This window comes from Gymnodraco acuticeps, unplaced genomic scaffold, assembly GCF_902827175.1.
Source record: "Gymnodraco acuticeps unplaced genomic scaffold, fGymAcu1.1, whole genome shotgun sequence".
NCBI classification, from domain to species: Eukaryota; Metazoa; Chordata; class Actinopteri; order Perciformes; family Bathydraconidae; genus Gymnodraco; species Gymnodraco acuticeps.
In genome coordinates, this window is record NW_022992130.1 from 1,446,961 (window position 1) to 1,466,111 (window position 19,151).

The 19,151-nt window shown below is 41.3% G+C and overlaps 2 protein-coding genes across 4 annotated transcripts in view; one reads left to right on the top strand and one right to left on the bottom strand.

Moving 5' to 3' along the window:
- LOC117538182 (serine/threonine-protein kinase MARK1-like) overlaps nucleotides 1-12,482 on the top strand; it is a 30,140-nt gene extending 17,658 nt beyond the window's left edge. Inside the window, exons 5-18 of one of the 3 annotated variants that reach the window (XM_034203744.1) lie at nucleotides 876-941; nucleotides 1,286-1,356; nucleotides 2,517-2,573; nucleotides 2,737-2,973; nucleotides 4,593-4,712; nucleotides 5,351-5,450; nucleotides 6,012-6,124; nucleotides 6,213-6,411; nucleotides 7,068-7,249; nucleotides 7,380-7,471; nucleotides 7,599-7,739; nucleotides 7,903-8,154; nucleotides 10,394-10,438; nucleotides 10,838-12,482. In XM_034203744.1, coding sequence (XP_034059635.1) covers nucleotides 876-941; nucleotides 1,286-1,356; nucleotides 2,517-2,573; nucleotides 2,737-2,973; nucleotides 4,593-4,712; nucleotides 5,351-5,450; nucleotides 6,012-6,124; nucleotides 6,213-6,411; nucleotides 7,068-7,249; nucleotides 7,380-7,471; nucleotides 7,599-7,739; nucleotides 7,903-8,154; nucleotides 10,394-10,438; nucleotides 10,838-11,183 — 2,021 coding nt within the window. In that variant the 3' untranslated portion in view covers nucleotides 11,184-12,482. The remainder of the gene's footprint in view (nucleotides 1-875; nucleotides 942-1,285; nucleotides 1,357-2,516; nucleotides 2,574-2,736; nucleotides 2,974-4,592; nucleotides 4,713-5,350; nucleotides 5,451-6,011; nucleotides 6,125-6,212; nucleotides 6,412-7,067; nucleotides 7,250-7,379; nucleotides 7,472-7,598; nucleotides 7,740-7,902; nucleotides 8,155-10,393; nucleotides 10,439-10,837) is intronic. The other 2 variants (XM_034203746.1, XM_034203747.1) reach the window with 2 other exon arrangements.
- On the bottom strand, nucleotides 12,473-18,501 carry LOC117538183 (leucine-rich glioma-inactivated protein 1-like). The gene is made up of 8 exons (XM_034203748.1): nucleotides 17,776-18,501; nucleotides 17,538-17,609; nucleotides 16,876-16,947; nucleotides 16,722-16,793; nucleotides 15,781-15,852; nucleotides 15,201-15,370; nucleotides 14,429-14,593; nucleotides 12,473-14,344 (listed from the first exon to the last, which is right to left on the bottom strand). Exons 1-8 carry the CDS (start codon nucleotides 17,970-17,972, stop codon nucleotides 13,527-13,529), a joined length of 1,638 nt encoding a protein of 545 aa, XP_034059639.1. The 5' UTR covers nucleotides 17,973-18,501; the 3' UTR covers nucleotides 12,473-13,526.
- Nucleotides 18,502-19,151: the final 650 nt, after the last annotated feature.

Consider the following 19,151-nt stretch of genomic DNA (forward strand, 5'->3'; position numbering starts at 1 on the left):
ACGACAGAGTCGGTCTCCGTGTGCACAGACAGGGCTGCTGTTAACGTCGGTCTGTACAACGGAATTGTGCCAAAACTACGCCAACCGGCTGCGGAGGGAGACTCCCCCCCCCCCCCCCCTTCACTGGAGAACTGCGCTAAAACAGCTGATCACAACGTTCACACTCTGTGGTCACGAAGTACTCCACTAGCCGCCGCCCCCGTCGACTTTCCTGAAGTACTCCCCCGTTGATAGAAATCAACACGTAATGAATTAAGACCCCACGGTTTGATGATTGATAGGTGTGTGGGTTGTCTTTCATTTTGACACGCAGACATTTTTTATAATAAACATATGTTAAATGGATATATCCGCCTTCTTTCATTTATCTTTCCATTCCCACAACAATATACATAAATAAATGGCATATTTTGGAATGGTGATTAATCATGATTAATTAATTTTTAAGCTGTGATTAATCTGATTAAAAATTGTAATCGTTTGACAGCCCTAATATATATATATATATATATATATATATTCCAAAATTGAAATTCAGAGGGTACCTCTGATATATTGTTCAGGGTTTTTTATTTTCAAAGGACTAGCAGAATCAAGACAGACCCAATAGTGTGAAGATCTTTACAGTAGCATTAGCTACATGCAAATTCTTGATGTGAATTTCGATTTTGGAATACATTGGCTTTTTAAAGACTTTATTCAGACTCGGAGATCAGTTTTAATGCAACGAGGGAACTCTAACCCGAACAGTAAACTTGGCTAATACTAATATAGAACCTTCATTGGAAAGAAACAAGTTGTTTTCTTAATATTTCATTTTATTGATTTGTATCTTCTCCTCCTTTTTCCTTCCATTCTCTCAATTCCTCCTGCAGTGAAATTGTTCGAGGTGATTGAGACGGAGAAGACACTTTATCTGGTGATGGAGTACGCCAGCGGTGGTGAGCGAAACACAATGCATTTCCAATACATCTTTAACATTTGGATAGTTATCTATTTCTTCTTGTTATTTCCACAATATTGGTTGTAGAGCCAGTGAAAACAAATCAGTAGGACACATAGTCAGTACTGTATACCACAAGGTCATGTTAGTTGAAGCTCTCCATCTAATATTCATGTATTCTGTAAACTATTGAAGTATAAACCATGCCATTTGGATGCTTTTAATGAAAAATAACTCATAGTGATGGTGACTACATGATTATAGTAACACTAGTTGTGATAAAGGTGATATATAATGAAAATATACTGATTAATAATGGTATGTTTCCTCTCACTACTCCAGGCGAAGTATTTGATTATCTAGTGGCTCACGGCAGAATGAAGGAGAAGGAGGCGAGGGCCAAGTTCAGACAGGTGAGTCATCAGTATTGCAGCGCTCGCGCCTCTGTCGTCATACCATTCACTGTTTTCAGAGGGAAGACTGCATGCACCAAGATCCAGCCTTGTCACCGACTGCAGAGGGAAGATGGAGCGCAGATAGCGTGGCCTAAGAGAACAGGAAGGCTGAGAACTACTCCCTTAACAAGATGCTGCTCTGACACCTAGTGGTGCTACAAGAGCAACAAGGCATACTCAGCAGCTCAGTAGCATCTCAGTAGCATCTCTATTCATAATCTAGCAACATCCACACTGTTCATATTTAAATTCCATCATTGATGTTCTGCGATGACTCAGAGGAACTGTGTGTGACAGTGTGAGCATGAGTGTGTATCGCAGTAAAGATAGATCAACATTCAGGAAGGTAAACATGTTTGCGGTGTGGCTGAGAGAAAGCAAGTGGGCGGTATCTGTCAAGGAACAGAGCTTTTTTCTATTTGATTGATGCCATTCGGGCATATGTTGGTGGGTTATAACTGTCAACTGTCATAGCAACTGCTCACAGTGTCACAGGATTACAGGGACCTTTGAATGAAGGACACTTGGGCCTGAAAAATCATAACATTTGAAGGAGAGAAATACATTTCATAGGCATTGGATTGATAGGAGGATGTATGTGGAAGGACTTTGGATAGGAGAGGACAATAATCTGATATGATTTCCTTTTTTAAGAGCAGTCATGCCCTTGTGTATAATTAATTACAATCTTTATAGCAATTGAAAATATTAAAGACATCAGCAAACTAGCTACATTGAATGGCATCTTTATCAGCATGATGCAAGGTAAACATTAGTCGTCCAAGCTTTTGGATGTAAAAGAAGGCCCATTTGAAAATCTCCCGCTACCTTGACAGTGAATCTGAATAACTTTTTTACCTTTCTTACCTGTGGCTAAAAGTTGAATTACTCTCTGGTTTCGTCTTCTAAATTGAGAGGTGGGCTCTTACAAATTGGCCCTTTTTATGGAGTAAGATATTAAACAAGATCATAATCTGCATATAATAAACAGTAATGCCCATCTTTTATATCTGTAATACATCTGTACTTCAGTCACTATTTTGAAAAATGCAATAAAGAGCTTTCTTTCTTAACATTAAATACACCTGAATGTCCAATGATGTGTGTTTGTATTTCAGATTGTGTCTGCAGTGCAGTATTGTCACCAGAGGAGGATAGTACACAGGGATCTAAAGGTGAGGATGTAGACTCTTGCTCTCTATTAATCCTGATATCTGATTTCTCATGAGTAGTATCCATATCTAGCATGTATATCTTCAGGAAGCCCTTTATAATTATCTTTCAGTGCTGTTACATTAACTAATGACATTGTGATTGCCTCCTCTCTTCCCATCTCAGGCAGAGAACCTGTTGTTGGACGCAGATATGAACATCAAGATAGCTGACTTTGGCTTCAGTAATGAGTTCACTGTGGGCAGCAAGTTGGACACTTTCTGTGGCTCCCCGCCGTACGCTGCTCCTGAACTGTTCCAGGGGAAGAAGTACGACGGACCAGAGGTGGACGTGTGGAGCCTCGGGGTCATCCTCTACACACTGGTCAGCGGATCACTGCCCTTCGACGGACAGAATCTGAAGGTGTGCACTTGCTCTGATTCTAGGATGTATCACTATGTGGACAGAATAATGCATGGCTTTAAAGGTCTTAGAACAATGTTTCTGTTTTAAAGTGTACTTCTGATGAGCCACATTTGACTAGCATAGTAAACAAAATCTCTGCTTTCCACCTCTGGCAAACACATATCGATCGGTATCCTTCAAGTACTTCTAAGGTATCCTCATGTAACACTTCTGTATTTTAAATATTCGGTCTCTCGTTTACTTTATTGAAGCCAGTAGGACGGACAATAATAATAATCCTTCATGATTGAAAAGTCTTGATTGTCAGGCTTTTGGTCAGAAAGGTTTCAGACTAAAACACATTACAATCAAGACCACTTTACGCCGCAATGTGTCAGGTGTGTTGAAATGTGAAAGAAGCCTGAGTTTTTTTATTTCACACATTTATCTGTGGATGTACAACCAAGTGCCTGACTGTTTGTAAGTATGGTGTGTATAACCTCTCGCTGATGGCAAGCTTTTTGCCCTTTCAAGTGTGGATGTTAGAAAACGGTAAAAACACTTTTGGACATTTTAAATGACAGCTCCCTAATGCTTTCTGATGACTTCAACATGTCCTCCACAACTAAGTATGAAAGGACATTTTCCCTTTCTGTAGCAACAGAAAAGGAATTCAAAGTCCAATAGAAAAAGTAATAGTGAGTGCATCTCTGAGACTTTTTTAACAATCAAAATATATGAATAATTTTTGAGCTTGAGTTTGCATTGACAGAAATGGCCTAAGTATAAATGACAAGTGCAAAATAAAGTGCTACAGCCTTCTATTTTGTATCTATATATTATTATTTTAAGTGGAGTAAGAACTCATTTCTAACTGAGATAAGATGTTCAAAGGCATACCCAGAGATGAGTTACTTGTTTAACTAAATGAAAAATGTGAGTTCCTCTCTGTGTATCTTTTGGAGTTAGACATTGTGGTGCTTTATCCTCCATGCTTTAATAATGCAGCAGTTTTTGTGAAGCTGCAGTGAATCCAGCAGGTCAAGAAAAGTGTACTGGGTTAAGAGATCTGTGACCTTTTTAATGGCTCCGTTCCATTCCAGTGGGTGGGTACAATATTTCAGGAACACCTTGAGGGAGTTTCTTCTTATTTGACGCAAACTTCCACTTGGTTGGAGTCAATGGTAAACTAACTTTGTAGGTCAAAAGGCAGAGAGAACATTTTGAGCCTTCTGGTCATTGTCTAAAGTTTTACTCCTAAAAACTTTAGCTTTTTTCAGTTTAAAAGGTCTGATAAACACAAGCTTTTAACAGCAGACAAAGAAAGTAAGCAACTAGCTCGAGAATATTATGAAGCATTTAGCACATAAAGAGATATACTTTCCGTAGGAGTTTACTGAAAAACAGAGCTACAAGGAGTGTGAGCATTGAACCTTGGAACTAAATATGACTCCGAAAAAATGCTTATGGAAACTGTCTGTTAAAATGTTTAGCATAACAAATCTATATTCGATTAATGTTTTATGGCTTGGTCCGCTCTCTCCCCCCAAAAATTCATTAATGTTTCTCTTTGCTGGCTTTTGTTGCTGAATTTCTCATTTGGCTTCATGTCTCTCTGTCTGTCGTTCGGTGTGCAGGAGCTGAGAGAGAGGGTCCTGCGGGGAAAATACCGTATTCCTTTCTACATGTCCACAGACTGTGAAAACCTGCTGAAGAAACTACTAGTGCTCAACCCTGTCAAACGAGGCAGTTTGGAGGTATTTATCGCAGTTTGCATTGTCTTCATAGTTCTTTGATCTCACTTCAGGAATGTTTTGCACAGCGGTCGAACAGACGGTCGTAATGATTTCAAACACAATTGTCGTGCGTCATCTGGAAGCAGTTAATTGCTGCTGTTGTTAATTATCAACCAACAGGGAGAGTGGTCTTACAAAAGTAGTAAATGAAAACATTCAGAAAGCTATAAAAAACATTTGTTAAAGCATTGTTAGAAATCAAATGTTGTGTTTAAAATGAATCCTTCTGTGTCGTAGTTTCACTGCTTGCGTGTTTTAAGGGATAGTTTTGACCTGTTTCTGCTTTGAAAACCAGACAAAGTTGTCGTTCAATTCACATTCATTCTGTCCAGAGTCGATAACACCCCCGCTCTCAGACCCAGGCTGAAGTTCAATAGTAAAGATTTCTCCAATGATAATAACAATTGATCACACTGTTGTTAGCCCAGCTGATTTCATCAAGAAGCCATTCATTCTCCTCTGTCTGTTGTGCCTGCAAATAACTGTCATGTTGTATTACTAACATGCGTGAGTCATTATTAATTATCTGCAATTGTAATTGAACTAATTACACTGGACATGCATAATAAAAAAGCTCTGACACCTTGTTTCTTTGTTAGCAAATCATGAAAGACCATTGGATGAATGTGGGTCACGAGGAGGAGGAGCTAAAACCTCACATCGAGCCGGAGACGGACTTCGCTGATTCAACCAGAATAGGTGTGTGGTTTTAGTAAATATCCAAAACACAATTATACGCAGTTCACTTCATTTTCCATTCTCCCACATCCAGTTTGAAGCTCGTAATTGCCCAAAGCACAAAGAATCTTCTTGTCTTAAATGTTGAATATTATTATACTTTTAGTAAAGGTTGATGATATTTATTTTCATTTTGTTTTTTAAAGTAAGGAATCTATAAAGAGCTTATTTTGGGGGCTGAGATGACTTAAAGTATATCAGGATTATTCTATGTGACAAAGGGTTGAGAAAGCTTCAATGTTGGTTTATTTTTTTAAATGTCACCCTAAATAATAAAGATGCAGAACAAGGCATTAGGTGGAAGATATAATATTTCCTTATACTTATTATAGCGCGTTTTTTTTTTCCATGACCCATTTTTCCATGACCCATATAGATTCAGGGACTCTGATAAAACTAAACCACAGGCAGAATGTCTGTACAGTATGAGCTGCTGGTGTATGTTGTGTGTGTTGAAAGTGGCTCTTTATATCACGTTCAGTAAACACACTGTGATTCACAATGACTTCTATCTGCTGACAGAGCTCATGGTGACGATGGGCTTCCCAAAAGATGAGATCACAGACTCTCTACAAAACACCAAGTACGATGAAGTCATGGCCACCTACCTGCTGCTGGGCAGAAAAGCTCCGGAGGTCAGTTTCCTTTGACTTATATCATCACCAGTAGTTAAAGCATTAAGTCATGTGACCACACCCCTCATCCTGTGTCTCCATGTTTCAGTTCGAGGGGAGTGAACCTCTGAGCAACAGCATCCTGGGTCAGCGACAGCGACCGACCAGCGACATCAACAACAGCTCCAGCATCTCTCCGGCCCATCCCAAGGTCACACGCAGCATCTCGGCCACGCAGAAGCAGCGCCGCTACAGTGATCATGGTGGGGATGATGATGGTGGTGGTGGTGGTGTCGTAGAGAAGCCAAGTAAAGTAACCTCATCCTTCCCAGCTCTGAGAGTGCGGCTGGCTGCATGCTTTGTAGGGGGAAGTTGCTCTCAGCCACTGAGGAGGATTTGCCACTTTGCAGAGCTCAACTGGTGCTCTCACTTTTAATAGCTGAATAAAACTTCAAAAATGCAAAGTTTTCCTTAATAAATAAAACAGTTAACTGTTATAGTAAAAGAAAACATGTAGATCAAACCTAGACAACCATTTGCTAAATGGTTATTTTCATAATCCCTGCATTCAAATTATATCAGTGACTCAACCTCAACACTGCACTGGTTGTGGAGCAGCTTCCTCCTATGTCATGTGGGGCCATTGTGTCTGGCGCCATCTGCTGGCTGGCTGCGTTCCTGCAGCTGCCTGAGGAACAGCACCTCAAAGCATGAGGAGGGACGGCTTCGCTTTGTACCTGCTTCCCTTCAGTAGCTGTATGACTTGTAAAACAATGTGTTGGTGATGTGTGTTGATCTGATAGATTGAATGATAATCTGGGCTTTAAGTGGCTTTGCTTGACGCTATTGCAACGAAAGCTCTGTCCTTGTTTGTTCTGTTTTGTCTGACAATTATATAAGAGGTGTTACAGTGATATGTTCAGTGGAAGCTTTGTAAGTGTATTTATATGTGTGTCTCTTGTAGTCGGTCCGGCTGTGCCCCCGGCAGTATCGTACACGAAACGTGGACAGGCCCTGAGTGTGGAGAGCGACCACAGGGAGGAGTGGGACGGAGCGCGCCGGCTGGAGCTCAACACCTCGAAGGGAGACGTTCCTGCTTCGCCCCTCGGGGTGCAGGAGAGGAAGAAAACTACAAGTGCTGTGGGGGTGAGTAAGGGCAGGACACGTGCCTACATACACAAATGGCACCATAACTAATATATGTTTAGAGAAGTACATTTTGTTTTAGGTTAACATTCTTTTTGCCTCATCATTGCTCTCTTTTCTTATAAAACAGACCAATGGATCAATGACTCGCAGGAACACATATGTGTGTGAACGAACATCTACTGACCGCTATTCAGCTATTCCCAATGGCAAAGACAGCAGGTAAACAAGCTCTCAGTTAACTGCAGGGAGATCCACACAAATACCTTTTCTGTCTAACTTTAAAGCCGTTATTACAAACCCCCATTGTACGATATTTTTCTGAAATATCTTGCTCCTTGGTACACAGTTTAACCGAGGTGTCGGGGAGCACCTCATCGACTGCGATGAGCTCGACAAGACCTCGTCACAGCAAGTCCATGTCGTCGTCAGGGCATCCTTCAAAGAGCACACTGCCCCCCATCGACGACAACACAGAGCTGAAATCCAGGTGAGCACCTTGATCTGCAATAAATGTGTATTCTTTGTATGTAAAAGTACATTTGGGCCACAGTATGATAGTATGATTTACTTCCAGATAACAGTATTTAAAGCAAGCAAGCTAACACAGAATCCTTTGACACATGTAGTGATTTGTCCTGTTTACGTTGCAGCTCCTCTCCGCGTGGTCCCTCCACCTCTCCGTCTGCACACAGTATTAGCACCCCAGAGAAGAACCGGTTCCCCCGGGGCACAACCAGTCGCAGCACCTTCCACGGAGCTCAGCTCAGAGACCGGCGCAGTGCCACCTACAACGGCCCCCCGGCCTCCCCCACACTGTCCCATGACACGGGGGCTCTCGCTCAGCAACGCAGGGGCACCTCGACCGGGATCATCGGCAAGATCACCTCAAAGTTTGTTCGCAGGTCAGTGAAAACAAACAGGGTTTTATTTACCACAGTTAATGTGTATATACATTCTCTTTGGCATTGAAGTGCTCCTCTTTTGACGAAATGTGTTTCTTTGACTACTTAGTCTGACAAAATCATGGAAGTTGTTTTATATAACTGTCTGACATTATGACTCATCTTTGCTTACAGATATTACACTTAATGTCAGTTGTATTAGCTCTGCTCGATCGAAAGAAAAGCCCATTGAGACTGTTATATAGCTCCGGTCCAACTAATCTCTACAAGTTTCGCAATTTAACATTTTTACTGTATGTCATCTGCTTTCCTTGTTGAAAACATTCTCTTTACATGCATCCACAATATGAATCCAAACATCTTTTATATCTATAGCTATACAAAGTAAAGCGGAAACTGATGGCAATAGTTTTTAAGGTATTTACTGTAGTCATAAACCAAAAATACTGGACACATTGAATATCTAATGGCTAAAAGATCAGTCATGGATATTTGTATATCTTTGGTTAAGTATACACAATTCTACATATTTCTCTCAGTGAAACAAATACAGAATCACAAGCTCCCTGCAGCTTCAGCAGATACCATCTTTGATCTCCTTCCAATCTTTAGTGCTCATTATACATTAGGGCTGCAACAAACGACTCATTTGATAATCAATGAATCCATCGATTAATGAAACGATTAATCGATTATTCGGATCGTTAAGGTTTTAACTGTACTACTACTTGTATCGATACTGCTTATCGATGCGGTCCTTTAACGATAGTCTTAACGGTTCTTTTGAAAATAAATAAGGTAAATTAACTAAACAAATTGTGAACAAAATGAACATTGCTTTTTATTTAAATTAAATAAATAATATTTCACATCAAAAGAAACAACCATGTTTTAACAAATCATATTAAATAATCTGATGACAGAATTGTAAACAGAATAGCTGAAACTTTAACAAAATAAATAACTCAGTTACCTCTAATCATTAACCCATGTTTGAATCATTTAGTTAACTCTGCTGCTGGCATACATAACACACCTGACGTGGAAAAGTTACTCGTGGATGGGGCTACAGAGCTACTAGAAAGACAGTCGAAACAGTCTAACACATTTCTCCGTCTGAATGTGGTGCACTTTTGCTAAATGTTTAGACAAACTGCTCGTGTTACCGCCCTTACATGCTAAACTCTTATTGCACTTTTGGTAACGAGCATTCTCCACATCGAGACGGGTAAAGTTTAACCACACCTTGGAGCGCGTTCTCTCCGCCATCTCCTCCGTGTGTGTTGCATGCATGTTGCAGAGCGTGTGTGTAAACTGCCCCGCCCCCTCGCACACAGACGGGGGAGAGAGAGATCTCTCATCTGGATTGGAAAGATCGAAAATACATCATAGACGCATTTTGTAGTCTTATTGCATATTAGAAACGGAGTTGGCGATACTAAGACTGCGATATAATGTTTACGTAGCAATAATACATATGACATATATGTTTTAAATGTCTCCTGTACTGATAAAAAGACCGATAACGTTGGAGCTTAACTGCCTGTGAAACACACGTGATGACGTCACCAACGAATCGACGACTGAATTAGTTGGCAACTAATTTGGTCATCGATTTTAATCGATTAAGTCGATTAAAATAAAATTATACATCCACCCTGCTACCCTTTGCTGTCAATATGATAACCTAAGGGTAGGACCACATCATGCACACTGCACTCAGCTTCAAGCTGGTCCATCTGGTCGAGGCTCACAGCTTTCTCTCCTTCTCTCCCCACATAGAGCTATGTCTTTCAGGTCCACCCGGAGGTAGGAGAACCAAAACGCTTGCTGCACCTATCCCCCCCTGTCCAAAAAAAAAGAAGTCCACTATGACCTCGGCCCGTGTTACCTTGACCCCTTTATGTATTTGCCCACCACACCACATCCTTGCCTACTGACACCCCTGTTATGCTGTGCATTTCCTTCCCTTGTGTCCACTTCCTCAAGAACAAACGTCACGGCTCACCAGTTTTTCCTGATGTAGCTAAGCCATGATATCTGCCTTTAAAATGGCTGGCCTTCCTCTCCTTCCTCTCCCTCGTCTCCATCAATAAAGTAAACCAGTTATGTGATAGAAAACAGAACTAGGACTGGCATGATGCCTGACACCCTCTCTGTGTCCAGTGAGGATTGGGGTTGGGGGGAGCCATGTTGACCTCAGCTCATGGGAGTAACAGTATGACCCTGTTTGTTTCAGGGTGCCTAGTGAGGGAGAGGCCAGCGCAAGGACAGAAACACCAAGGTGAGGATTTGGCTTTTATTGTCATTTGTACATTAGCTACAGTGTTGATATGTACATGTAAAGTTAGGTCACAGGCTCATCCAACAGTGCAACATAATAAAACAGATACAAATAGTTAAAATAGTGCAAGTGAATACAAATAATATAGAATAGTGCAAGGAGAGTCTATATACAAGTAATTGGAATATGATATATTAGATAAATAATTAGTAAGTTGCAAACCGATTAATGTTATGGATGTTCTTTCAAAAGTTCAGGTGTTTAACAGTCTTATGGCCTGTCGAATGAAACTGTCCCTGAGTCTGATGGTTTTAGACCTGATACTGCAGTAGAAAGCTTGTTAATAACCACCGCCTCCTTTAAAGCCTCTCTCCACTTCTCTTTCTGTCTTTGTTGTAGAAGTGTGTCAGGCGACACTAAGGAGGACGGCAGTCGGGACTCGAAGCCTCGCTCGCTCCGCTTCACCTGGAGCATGAAGACCACCTCCTCCATGGAGCCCGCCGAGATGATGAGGGAGATCCGAAAGGTTCTGGACGCAAACAGCTGCGATTACGAGCAGCGCGAACGCTTCCTGCTGTTCTGTGTCCACGGCGACGCTCGCCAGGACAACCTGGTCCAATGGGAGATGGAGGTGTGCAAGCTGCCCCGCCTCTCCCTCAACGGCGTGCGCTTCAAGAGGATATCGGGCACGTCCATCGCCTTTAAGAATATCGCCTGCAAAATTGCCAATGAGCTCAAACTGTGACGGCAGATGGAGTCCCGGTCAGTCTCATCTCATCACTGGATTAGTGTTGACTTACAGGACAAAATTCAGCACTGAAGGTCCTCACCTCGCAGAATCAGGGTGGACTCGGCTGGTAACGTGCAATACTGGCCATGAATGTACTGTACAGGGTAGTGGATCAGAGAGGAAACGCAAGGTTTAACCTCTGTGACGGAGAGATAGCAAAAACAGCTTACCCCTTTCTCTTTTTTTTCTTCCGTCCGGCCCTCTGCCTCTCTCATCAGCCCGCTGCTCCTCGTTATAGCACACATTCAAGTAACAAATGCAGTATGCAACTGAAGATGACCATCCTGCAATAATGTTTTCAATCTCTTTTTCTAAACGCCTACTACACGATCTACTCTCCTCGCTGAATAACCATTAAAGTTACTGAAAGCTAAAATAGCCGCTTTTCCACCTGTGTTAAGTCAGTATATAGATCAGGCTGGATCCCGTACTAAAACTATGTAAAAAGAGAATTGTACTGTATGCATAACATCTGCAGGTACTGTATTGTATATTAATTTTGCGTTCTGTACAGAAATGTATTGTCAATATGTCTTTTTTCATGGATTTTAGTTCTTTCCTAACATTATTGATGTCTCTTAAGCATTATCGTTTCAGTCTGTGAGGTTTATTTTTTTTAATTATTTTTTTAAGAGCCACCATCTGAAAATAGTGTTTTTTATTTTATTTAAAGAGCACTAAATTATTTTGTGGAGTATTAAGGGATGTGTTCCCTTGCCTTTTATGTTATATTTTATTTGCCTATTGGAAAAAAACACTAAGTTGCACCACATAGACTTGAGTAGTAACTTTGGTTAAAACTGAAAATATGTTCACTTTATTTTCTTTCAGCAGTAGGTGATGTGGAGATCCTGCTGCAATTGCACAAGTTTTCCTGGGTGATGTGTATGAACATGAGAGTATGCACCTGTATTTCTTTCATGTTAGTTTGGTAGTCCTCAATTACAAAACAAAGCAGGGTTTAGTTTGGTGTGTTTAGAAAGCGGAGGACGAAACGTCTTTATCCAGAGGAGTGAAGATGCGTGAAAAGTCAAACAATCACCTGAAAGAAGCAGTTTCTAAAGAGCCAGATTTAATCCTACCACCCGTGTGATTGTGCAGGTACTTGTGTATCTCCTTGCTTGTGTTTCTCTTTCTTTCTTTTTTTTCCAGCGGATTTTATTGTATTTATTCCATTACATTGTAATGTGCTGCTTTGTAGAATTGAGGCGTGCACTTTGTTGGAGAAAATAAAAAGGATTTTATTTGTTTGTATTTATTTTTATTTTATTTCTCAGACACAACTAACTCAAAGATTACAATTTTCCCAAAGCGATGAAGTAGATGTGTTAGTGCGTGTTGTGCACATCACACTGAAGCAATGTCATGCTACTCAGTGCCAGCAGGGAGCTCAGATGAGATGTCACAATTAATAATGTAAACCTTTATTGACTCTAAATAGCAAGATAATAGTCAATAACTTATATATAGTCATGTCACAACGTTTGTTTTTGCATACATGTTAGTCAAAGGTAAAGCATTATGAACAGTTCCTTTGAGTGTGGGAAAATAGTTCCTGTGTGCCCAAAATGTTTTCCATACTTCTTCAGAAAAACTAATTTCATTACTTTAAACATTATACAAACTAACGATAAAAATGTAAGTTGCAAAGATTTACAGGTAGATTCTCACACAACATTTCTGTTGGTTTCCAAATTATAAACAATTTAAAATCATTTTCAGTAACAAATATGTATCTAACTAGCGTGGTCCCTCTTAAACTTACAAAAGCTTCATTTACAAATCTTTAAGCGTACAAGTGGAAAGACAGAAAAATGTAAACATTTCATTTTGGCAGGTTTGTTAAACATGTTAATAGAATAAAAAGTACCTTTTCATTATTTTCTGTAGATAAATATATGAGATTACAAATGTATAAACATCGCTGAGTCACATGAAAAGCGGAACACAGAAAAAAAAACTACTGGCAATATTTAATGTGTTGATGAGCATGGATGATGCATTCGTCAGGGTGGGACGGCCTGTGTGAGGCCGGTCATGCATTAATGTCTCGACAACATATTGGGTGTAATCCTAACTTGAGGTGCATGCATTGAACTCAACATGCATCTCAGTCAAATATATTGAGTTGAGATGCATGTATCTTTACATGTATCATGATTTGAATGGAATATTTAAAAAAGGAAAGGGTTATGCTTGCCTTGCTCAAGTTAGGATCACCTGACGTTTGTTGCAGTGTTGTCTGCGGCAACAAACATCACTCCAAACAGAAACAACTCAACCAACCAGTCCAAACAATCAGGTGCTCAGATCGATGACCAGGTGCTCATAAATCTGAGTTTTCCCTTTGAAACTGGAGGCCAGCAGGAACTGCCGGTTGTCTATGGAGACAGGAGAGAAGGCCCTGGGCGCCTGGATGTTCAGCTCCTGGAAATGGACAAACTCGCCCTTCTTGGCATCCCAGCGGTACACCTGGGTGAAAGAGTAGTCGCTGCCCAGGATGGCGTACTGCCAGCTGCCCACTGAGAAGGGCTGGAACACCATGGAGCCACGGGAGGGCACCGTCTGCAGCTCTCTGAAGAGGGCCCCGTCCCAGCGCATCACTTTGGAGTCGCCGATGAAGCGCGTCAGACAGATGAAGAGTTCAGAGTTGACCTGAAAATGCTTCACAGCGTAGACGTCCTCCATCTCTGGGATGTCGGTCCGCCTGTCGAACAGCTTGGTGCCTTTGTTCCACTGGTAGATGACCGGCCTCTGGGAGCTGCTGGACAGGACCAGGTGAGGTTTGGAGGAGATCTCCATGAACTCCACATCTGTGTCCCGGTACCACGGGTGGAGAGATTGGTGAGAGTAGAATCCGTTGCCGTTCCACTTGTAGATAGTGGTGGAGCCGGCCTTGGAGCTGTCTGCGACGACGAAGAAGGATTCTCCATCAATACGGAAGGTCTCAACATCATTTGGTTTGCGGATTTTCAGGATGTCGATGCCTTGGAGCTTGATGAATTTGTTGGCAGAGGTGTCACGCTTATAGATGTGTGAGCCGCCAAACAGCTGAGCCACAATCACAAAGAGCTGGTCGTCAATGACCAGAGGTTTGCAAATCACTGTGGATGTGCCTGGTGAGGAGAAAGAAAGGAGAAAGACATTACTTTTATGTCTCCATCTAGTGGCTTCTCTTAGACTCACACAGCTTTACTCACTGTCAATGTCGTCAAAGTTTCTGAAGACCATCTCCACATGGTCCCACTCTAGAAAGCTGCATTTCCCAATAAAGGGCTGGGCAAACACAACATACTGGTCATTCCCAAAGGAGAATGCCTCCACAGAAATGGATTCAAACTTCAGGGACTGGTAGGATGCAAACTCTGTGAGAGAAACAAAACCACATTTCAAATAACATTGCAAATGTCAGGGGAGGCTGTGATGTTAAAGGTCCCCGATTATACTGTTTTTCATCAATATATAATAGTTCTCAGACATATACAAAACATGTCTCTGAAGTGTTTGGCTTGAAATACTCAACAGATCGTGCATTGTAACATCCCATAATCCCCTCTGTTTCAGCCCTGTTTCAAAAGTGCTGATTCTCTGTCTGTTACTTTAGATGAAAATAAGGAGCCACTCCCCACGCCCCTCTGAGAGATATTTGGTTAAAAAGAACACAATGGTGCTCTAGGAGGAGATTCAGGTGATAAGGTGGGGGTGTGTTACCTTGGTTGGTTGGTGATTGGCTAATGGTTACACAAGCCAAAAAATCGTTATGACATCATAAAGTGGCCAAAATCTGATCAGCAAATTTTCAGACAGGTTTTTATATAAATGGATCAGGACAAAATGTGAGCAAATATTTTTTTCCTGAAACGTTCAGAATCTCTTTGCACAGAGGGGACACATGTTTATGTATAAAATACATGGAAAAGTGGATTTTGCATAATAGGTGACCTTTAAATGATATCATCTTTTGTACTCCACCTGTGGTGATGCAGTCGAAGGATTGCGGCACCAGATCGTTGATCTTCTTGTCCAGCTGTGAGGCCGGGCCTTTACAGTGAATCTGATCCACTGTGGCGTTGGTGCTGTAGATCCACTCCACCAACCACTTCAGCTTACAGTCACAGCTGAACTGGTTCCCTCGCAAGTCTCTGAAGGGAGAAAAATCACCAAACTAATTTGAGGAATCTCAGTTTCTTTGAATGGATTATATTTTTAAACACTGCAGTCATTGATGTATGACTGCTGGCTCTGCTCTCTGGCCCTCACAGCTTCACTATGTGCTCTCATTAACATCAAGAGGGACTACAAAGGAGAAGTGAACATCTTCAGCGGGTGATAGATTGGCGAACTATCTCTCTTCCTCACATGTCATTTTTATGGCGTTAAAAGCACCACCCACACATTTTTCAAGCCTTGGATGGAGAGGAATAATGATCCAGGGTTCTATATATAGAAGAACTCATTGTCCTCGATAGCATAAATGATATGTTCAGTTATGTAACCTTATGTGATTTATCTCTTTGTTTCAAGATAACGCAGGATTTAAATTCATACTCACACTTTCGTCAAGGCCTCAAGACCATTGAACAAATCTTTGGGCAGAGTCTCCAGATTATTGTAGGCCAGGCTCCTGAAGAGAGAAGAGGAATAACTGATCAGATATAATGGCCACTTGTTTTTGTTTCATCGTCTGTTTAATGGACCTCCACATTGAAACGTTATACTGTTTGTATGTTCATTTGTCGGAGGAACCTTGAGTGGTTTATACAATCTGAGTGCAGTAATTGTAACACAGTGATTCACGTTTCCTTGCTGAGAAATAGAAAGATTTCTGTTAAAGAGCTTAGGCACATATTGGCACCCAGGAGACTAAAGGCAGGAACATTGCTTATTGTGAGTTTGAGGAAGCTATTTATAGAGCCTTCTCATAAATGTTATGGCCTTCTCTTTTTACAACTAGAAGAGGAACAAATAACATCTATTTGTTTAGGTGGTATTTTGTTTTATTAGTTTTCTTAGAGCTTTTACAGAGATATCATGACATCATCATGTGTTCGAGCTCAACAGGTATCTAGAGTGTTTATGTTTTATCAATCATTTTCTGACATCAGTAAAAAAACTAACTTCAAGAAGAGATTTTAAATAGCTACCCTTTATCTGTAACCATTAAATAGATCTTGGGCTGTTTTGGCTTTAAAACGTTTGACAGTGAAAGACACAGGATTTGTTTTAAGCCAGTTCAACAGCTGCACAGTTTCACATAAAAATCTCTGTTGCAACAAATATTGTGTAATAAACTTTGTCAGAAGTTCACTGGAATAGTTCTTGCCTGCATCTGCAGCATAATTACAACAACAGCTTTTAATGATCTCTAACCAAAAAAAACATTGGTGATATGATTCCACATTAACATCAAACATAAATGACATCATCATCCAATTGTTAGTACTGCATCTGAAGAAAAATAGCTCTATTTTATGCATAACAAATATTACTCACAGATGCACTAGGGTTTTCAGTCCACGGAAAGCATTTGGTGAAATCGACTTGATCTGGTTGTTTTCTATGAACCTGAAAAAGATGTTGAATAAATGCATAAGAATGGAGACAATCTTGCTTATAGAAACATCTTATAAACGTGTCATCTACTCACAGATACTCCAGATGAGGGAGACCGAGGAAAGCATCCTCGTCTATAGATTCCAGGTTGTTGGCTGTGAAGAGACTGTGCGAGAGATCCAGAACATTTCACTAATTAGATACCAACAAGCTGGTGTCCCACATTGGCAGCAAAATAGACCTGTAATAGAAAACACTCTCTTCCTCTTAACAGTGACCAAAATACAACAAAAGACAAGGATCAATGCTCTATCACAGTAGGGTCTGTAGTTTTCCATTTTTCATGAGTAAAGGGGGATTCCCTCTTAGAAAGGAGGGATTCCCCATCAATAAATCTCCTGAAACCAGGTGTGATTCACAATATACACAAACACATGTTAAAGCAAGTCTTGGATTAATGCTCAACAAAGGGACTATATACTCTAATATAAAAATCAGGGAAAGGGTTGGGAAAGGTAATACTCTCCCAAATTATAATTGTTTCAGCTCCAGATTGTGATTTATAGTCTACCGCAACATCTATTCTAATATAAAATCAGTATATTATTTATTCTAATAAAATCAATACATAATTTATTCTAATAAAATCAGTGGGTAAGATGTCTTGATCATTAAACATGGCGTTGGTCACCTCACTGGGGACTGACATCATGCAACAAAGACAGAAGAACAAAAAGATCCAGAGAGATTTCTCACAGGAGATGCAGGGCAGGCGTGTGGATGAAGCTCTCCTTCGGGATTTCGGTGTATTCAGACTTGACGAATGATCTGTGGAGCAGACAAAAACAAACGTTAAAGCCATGGTGTCTCATCCGAACTGTTATTCTAGTCTACTGATGCATTGTTGTGAAGCAGCAGCATAGAAACCCACGTCCCAACCAGCACACCCCCCTGGTTATGAATTATCCATAAAGCAATAATTAACATGACTTACAGTGATATGACATCGGGGGGGAAGCTGCGAGGGATCAGTCCTGCGCTTTCACACAACGCGTTATCTTTGGTGCATGTACAGGATGAGGGGCAGCGAGGCGGTCTGGCTCTCTTGCTGTCCACTACAAGTAACACGGTGGCCAATACCAGTACGCAGAGCCAGGGCGATCTGTTGGACATTTTACTTGTATTTGTCATCCTTGAGAACCGCTGCGGGCACGGCCTGCGTGTCGAAGAGTCCTACACATTAACCGGGGTCTCCGCTGTGGTTCCCGGAGGCCAAGCGACGCGCAGTCCGGTTTGTCTCCGTGCGTCGCCGCCTCTCTCTCTGGAGGTGATTAAACTGGGCGCTCCGTACGTCCACAGCGCTGTAATTACACTACACCCCCAGACCAAAAAACCAACGCCCACCGTAATACAAAACAAAATCACAATCTAATACAAATCCACGCTGTAGTGTCCAAAGCTCGGGGAAAAATAGCAGCTGGCTCGGTGACAAACACGGTGTGTGTGAGGGCAGGTGGGGATCCCAGCGGGAGCAGACGGAGCATCACATCTCCATCCAAAACCACGCCTATGTGATTTCAGCAAACGCCACACTCTCTCCGGAGGATTCCGCCCAATGCTAAGCAAAGGAATGGTGTTAATTCCCGTGAATCAGCTGGAGAGAAAAAGACACCCTGACATGAGACAGCGGATTGTTGCCTGCTGTGGCGCAGACGCACACGGGCTTTCTATGCGGGGATCGGGGGGAAACCCGAGGAAAATGAAATTGTCATCATGATAATATATCTGTAGGATTGTCTCAGAAGAGTACCATTACATAGCTTGTGTTATTTTGCCCTTTGTACTGTTGTTTTTTGCTACAATTTTAATGCAATTTTGTGTTTATTTCCTGGTTTTCCCTTGGTTTCCATGGCGACTGGTGGATGCAAATTGTGGCTGTCCAGTGATGTAGGGGTGTGGGGAAGCCCTCCTGTCATCATGACATCTGCTGTGTTTCAGGCAAATAAACCCCATCCCCCTCAGGCCCCTCACAGACAAAGGACAGGTCTTTGCTGTCATCCTGTTTTTCAGTCTGTGTTTATTTCCTTAAAAAAAAGCCATATAAGAAAGCCTATCTCCTTCATTTATTATATTTTATTCCTATTATTAACGGCCTTCAGATGTTTTTATGACACTGTTGTCTGTTGTGCCATGTGACATACAGTCTTTTTATTCAACATCTAATTTCACAGATCCCTCCAGAGGATGTAAGATTGATATGTTCGTTCCCTGTGCCTGGCAGGGCTGCATGCGTCAGAGCATTCACGGAAGAAACATATTACTCTGCTGATTTCTATACCTAATGTGATTACACCATTGATATCCAGTGTC

Coding starts and splice junctions, on each gene's coding strand:
- LOC117538183 (XM_034203748.1), bottom strand. CDS start 17,972: ATGACAAATACAAGTAAAATGTCCAACAGATCGCCCTGGCTCTGCGTA. Junction 15,371..15,780: donor CTTGAGGCCTTGACGAAAGT/GTGAGTATGAAT, acceptor TTCTCCCTTCAG/AGACTTGCGAGGGAACCAGT. Junction 14,594..15,200: donor CTTCGACTGCATCACCACAG/GTGGAGTACAAA, acceptor TTTCTCTCACAG/AGTTTGCATCCTACCAGTCC.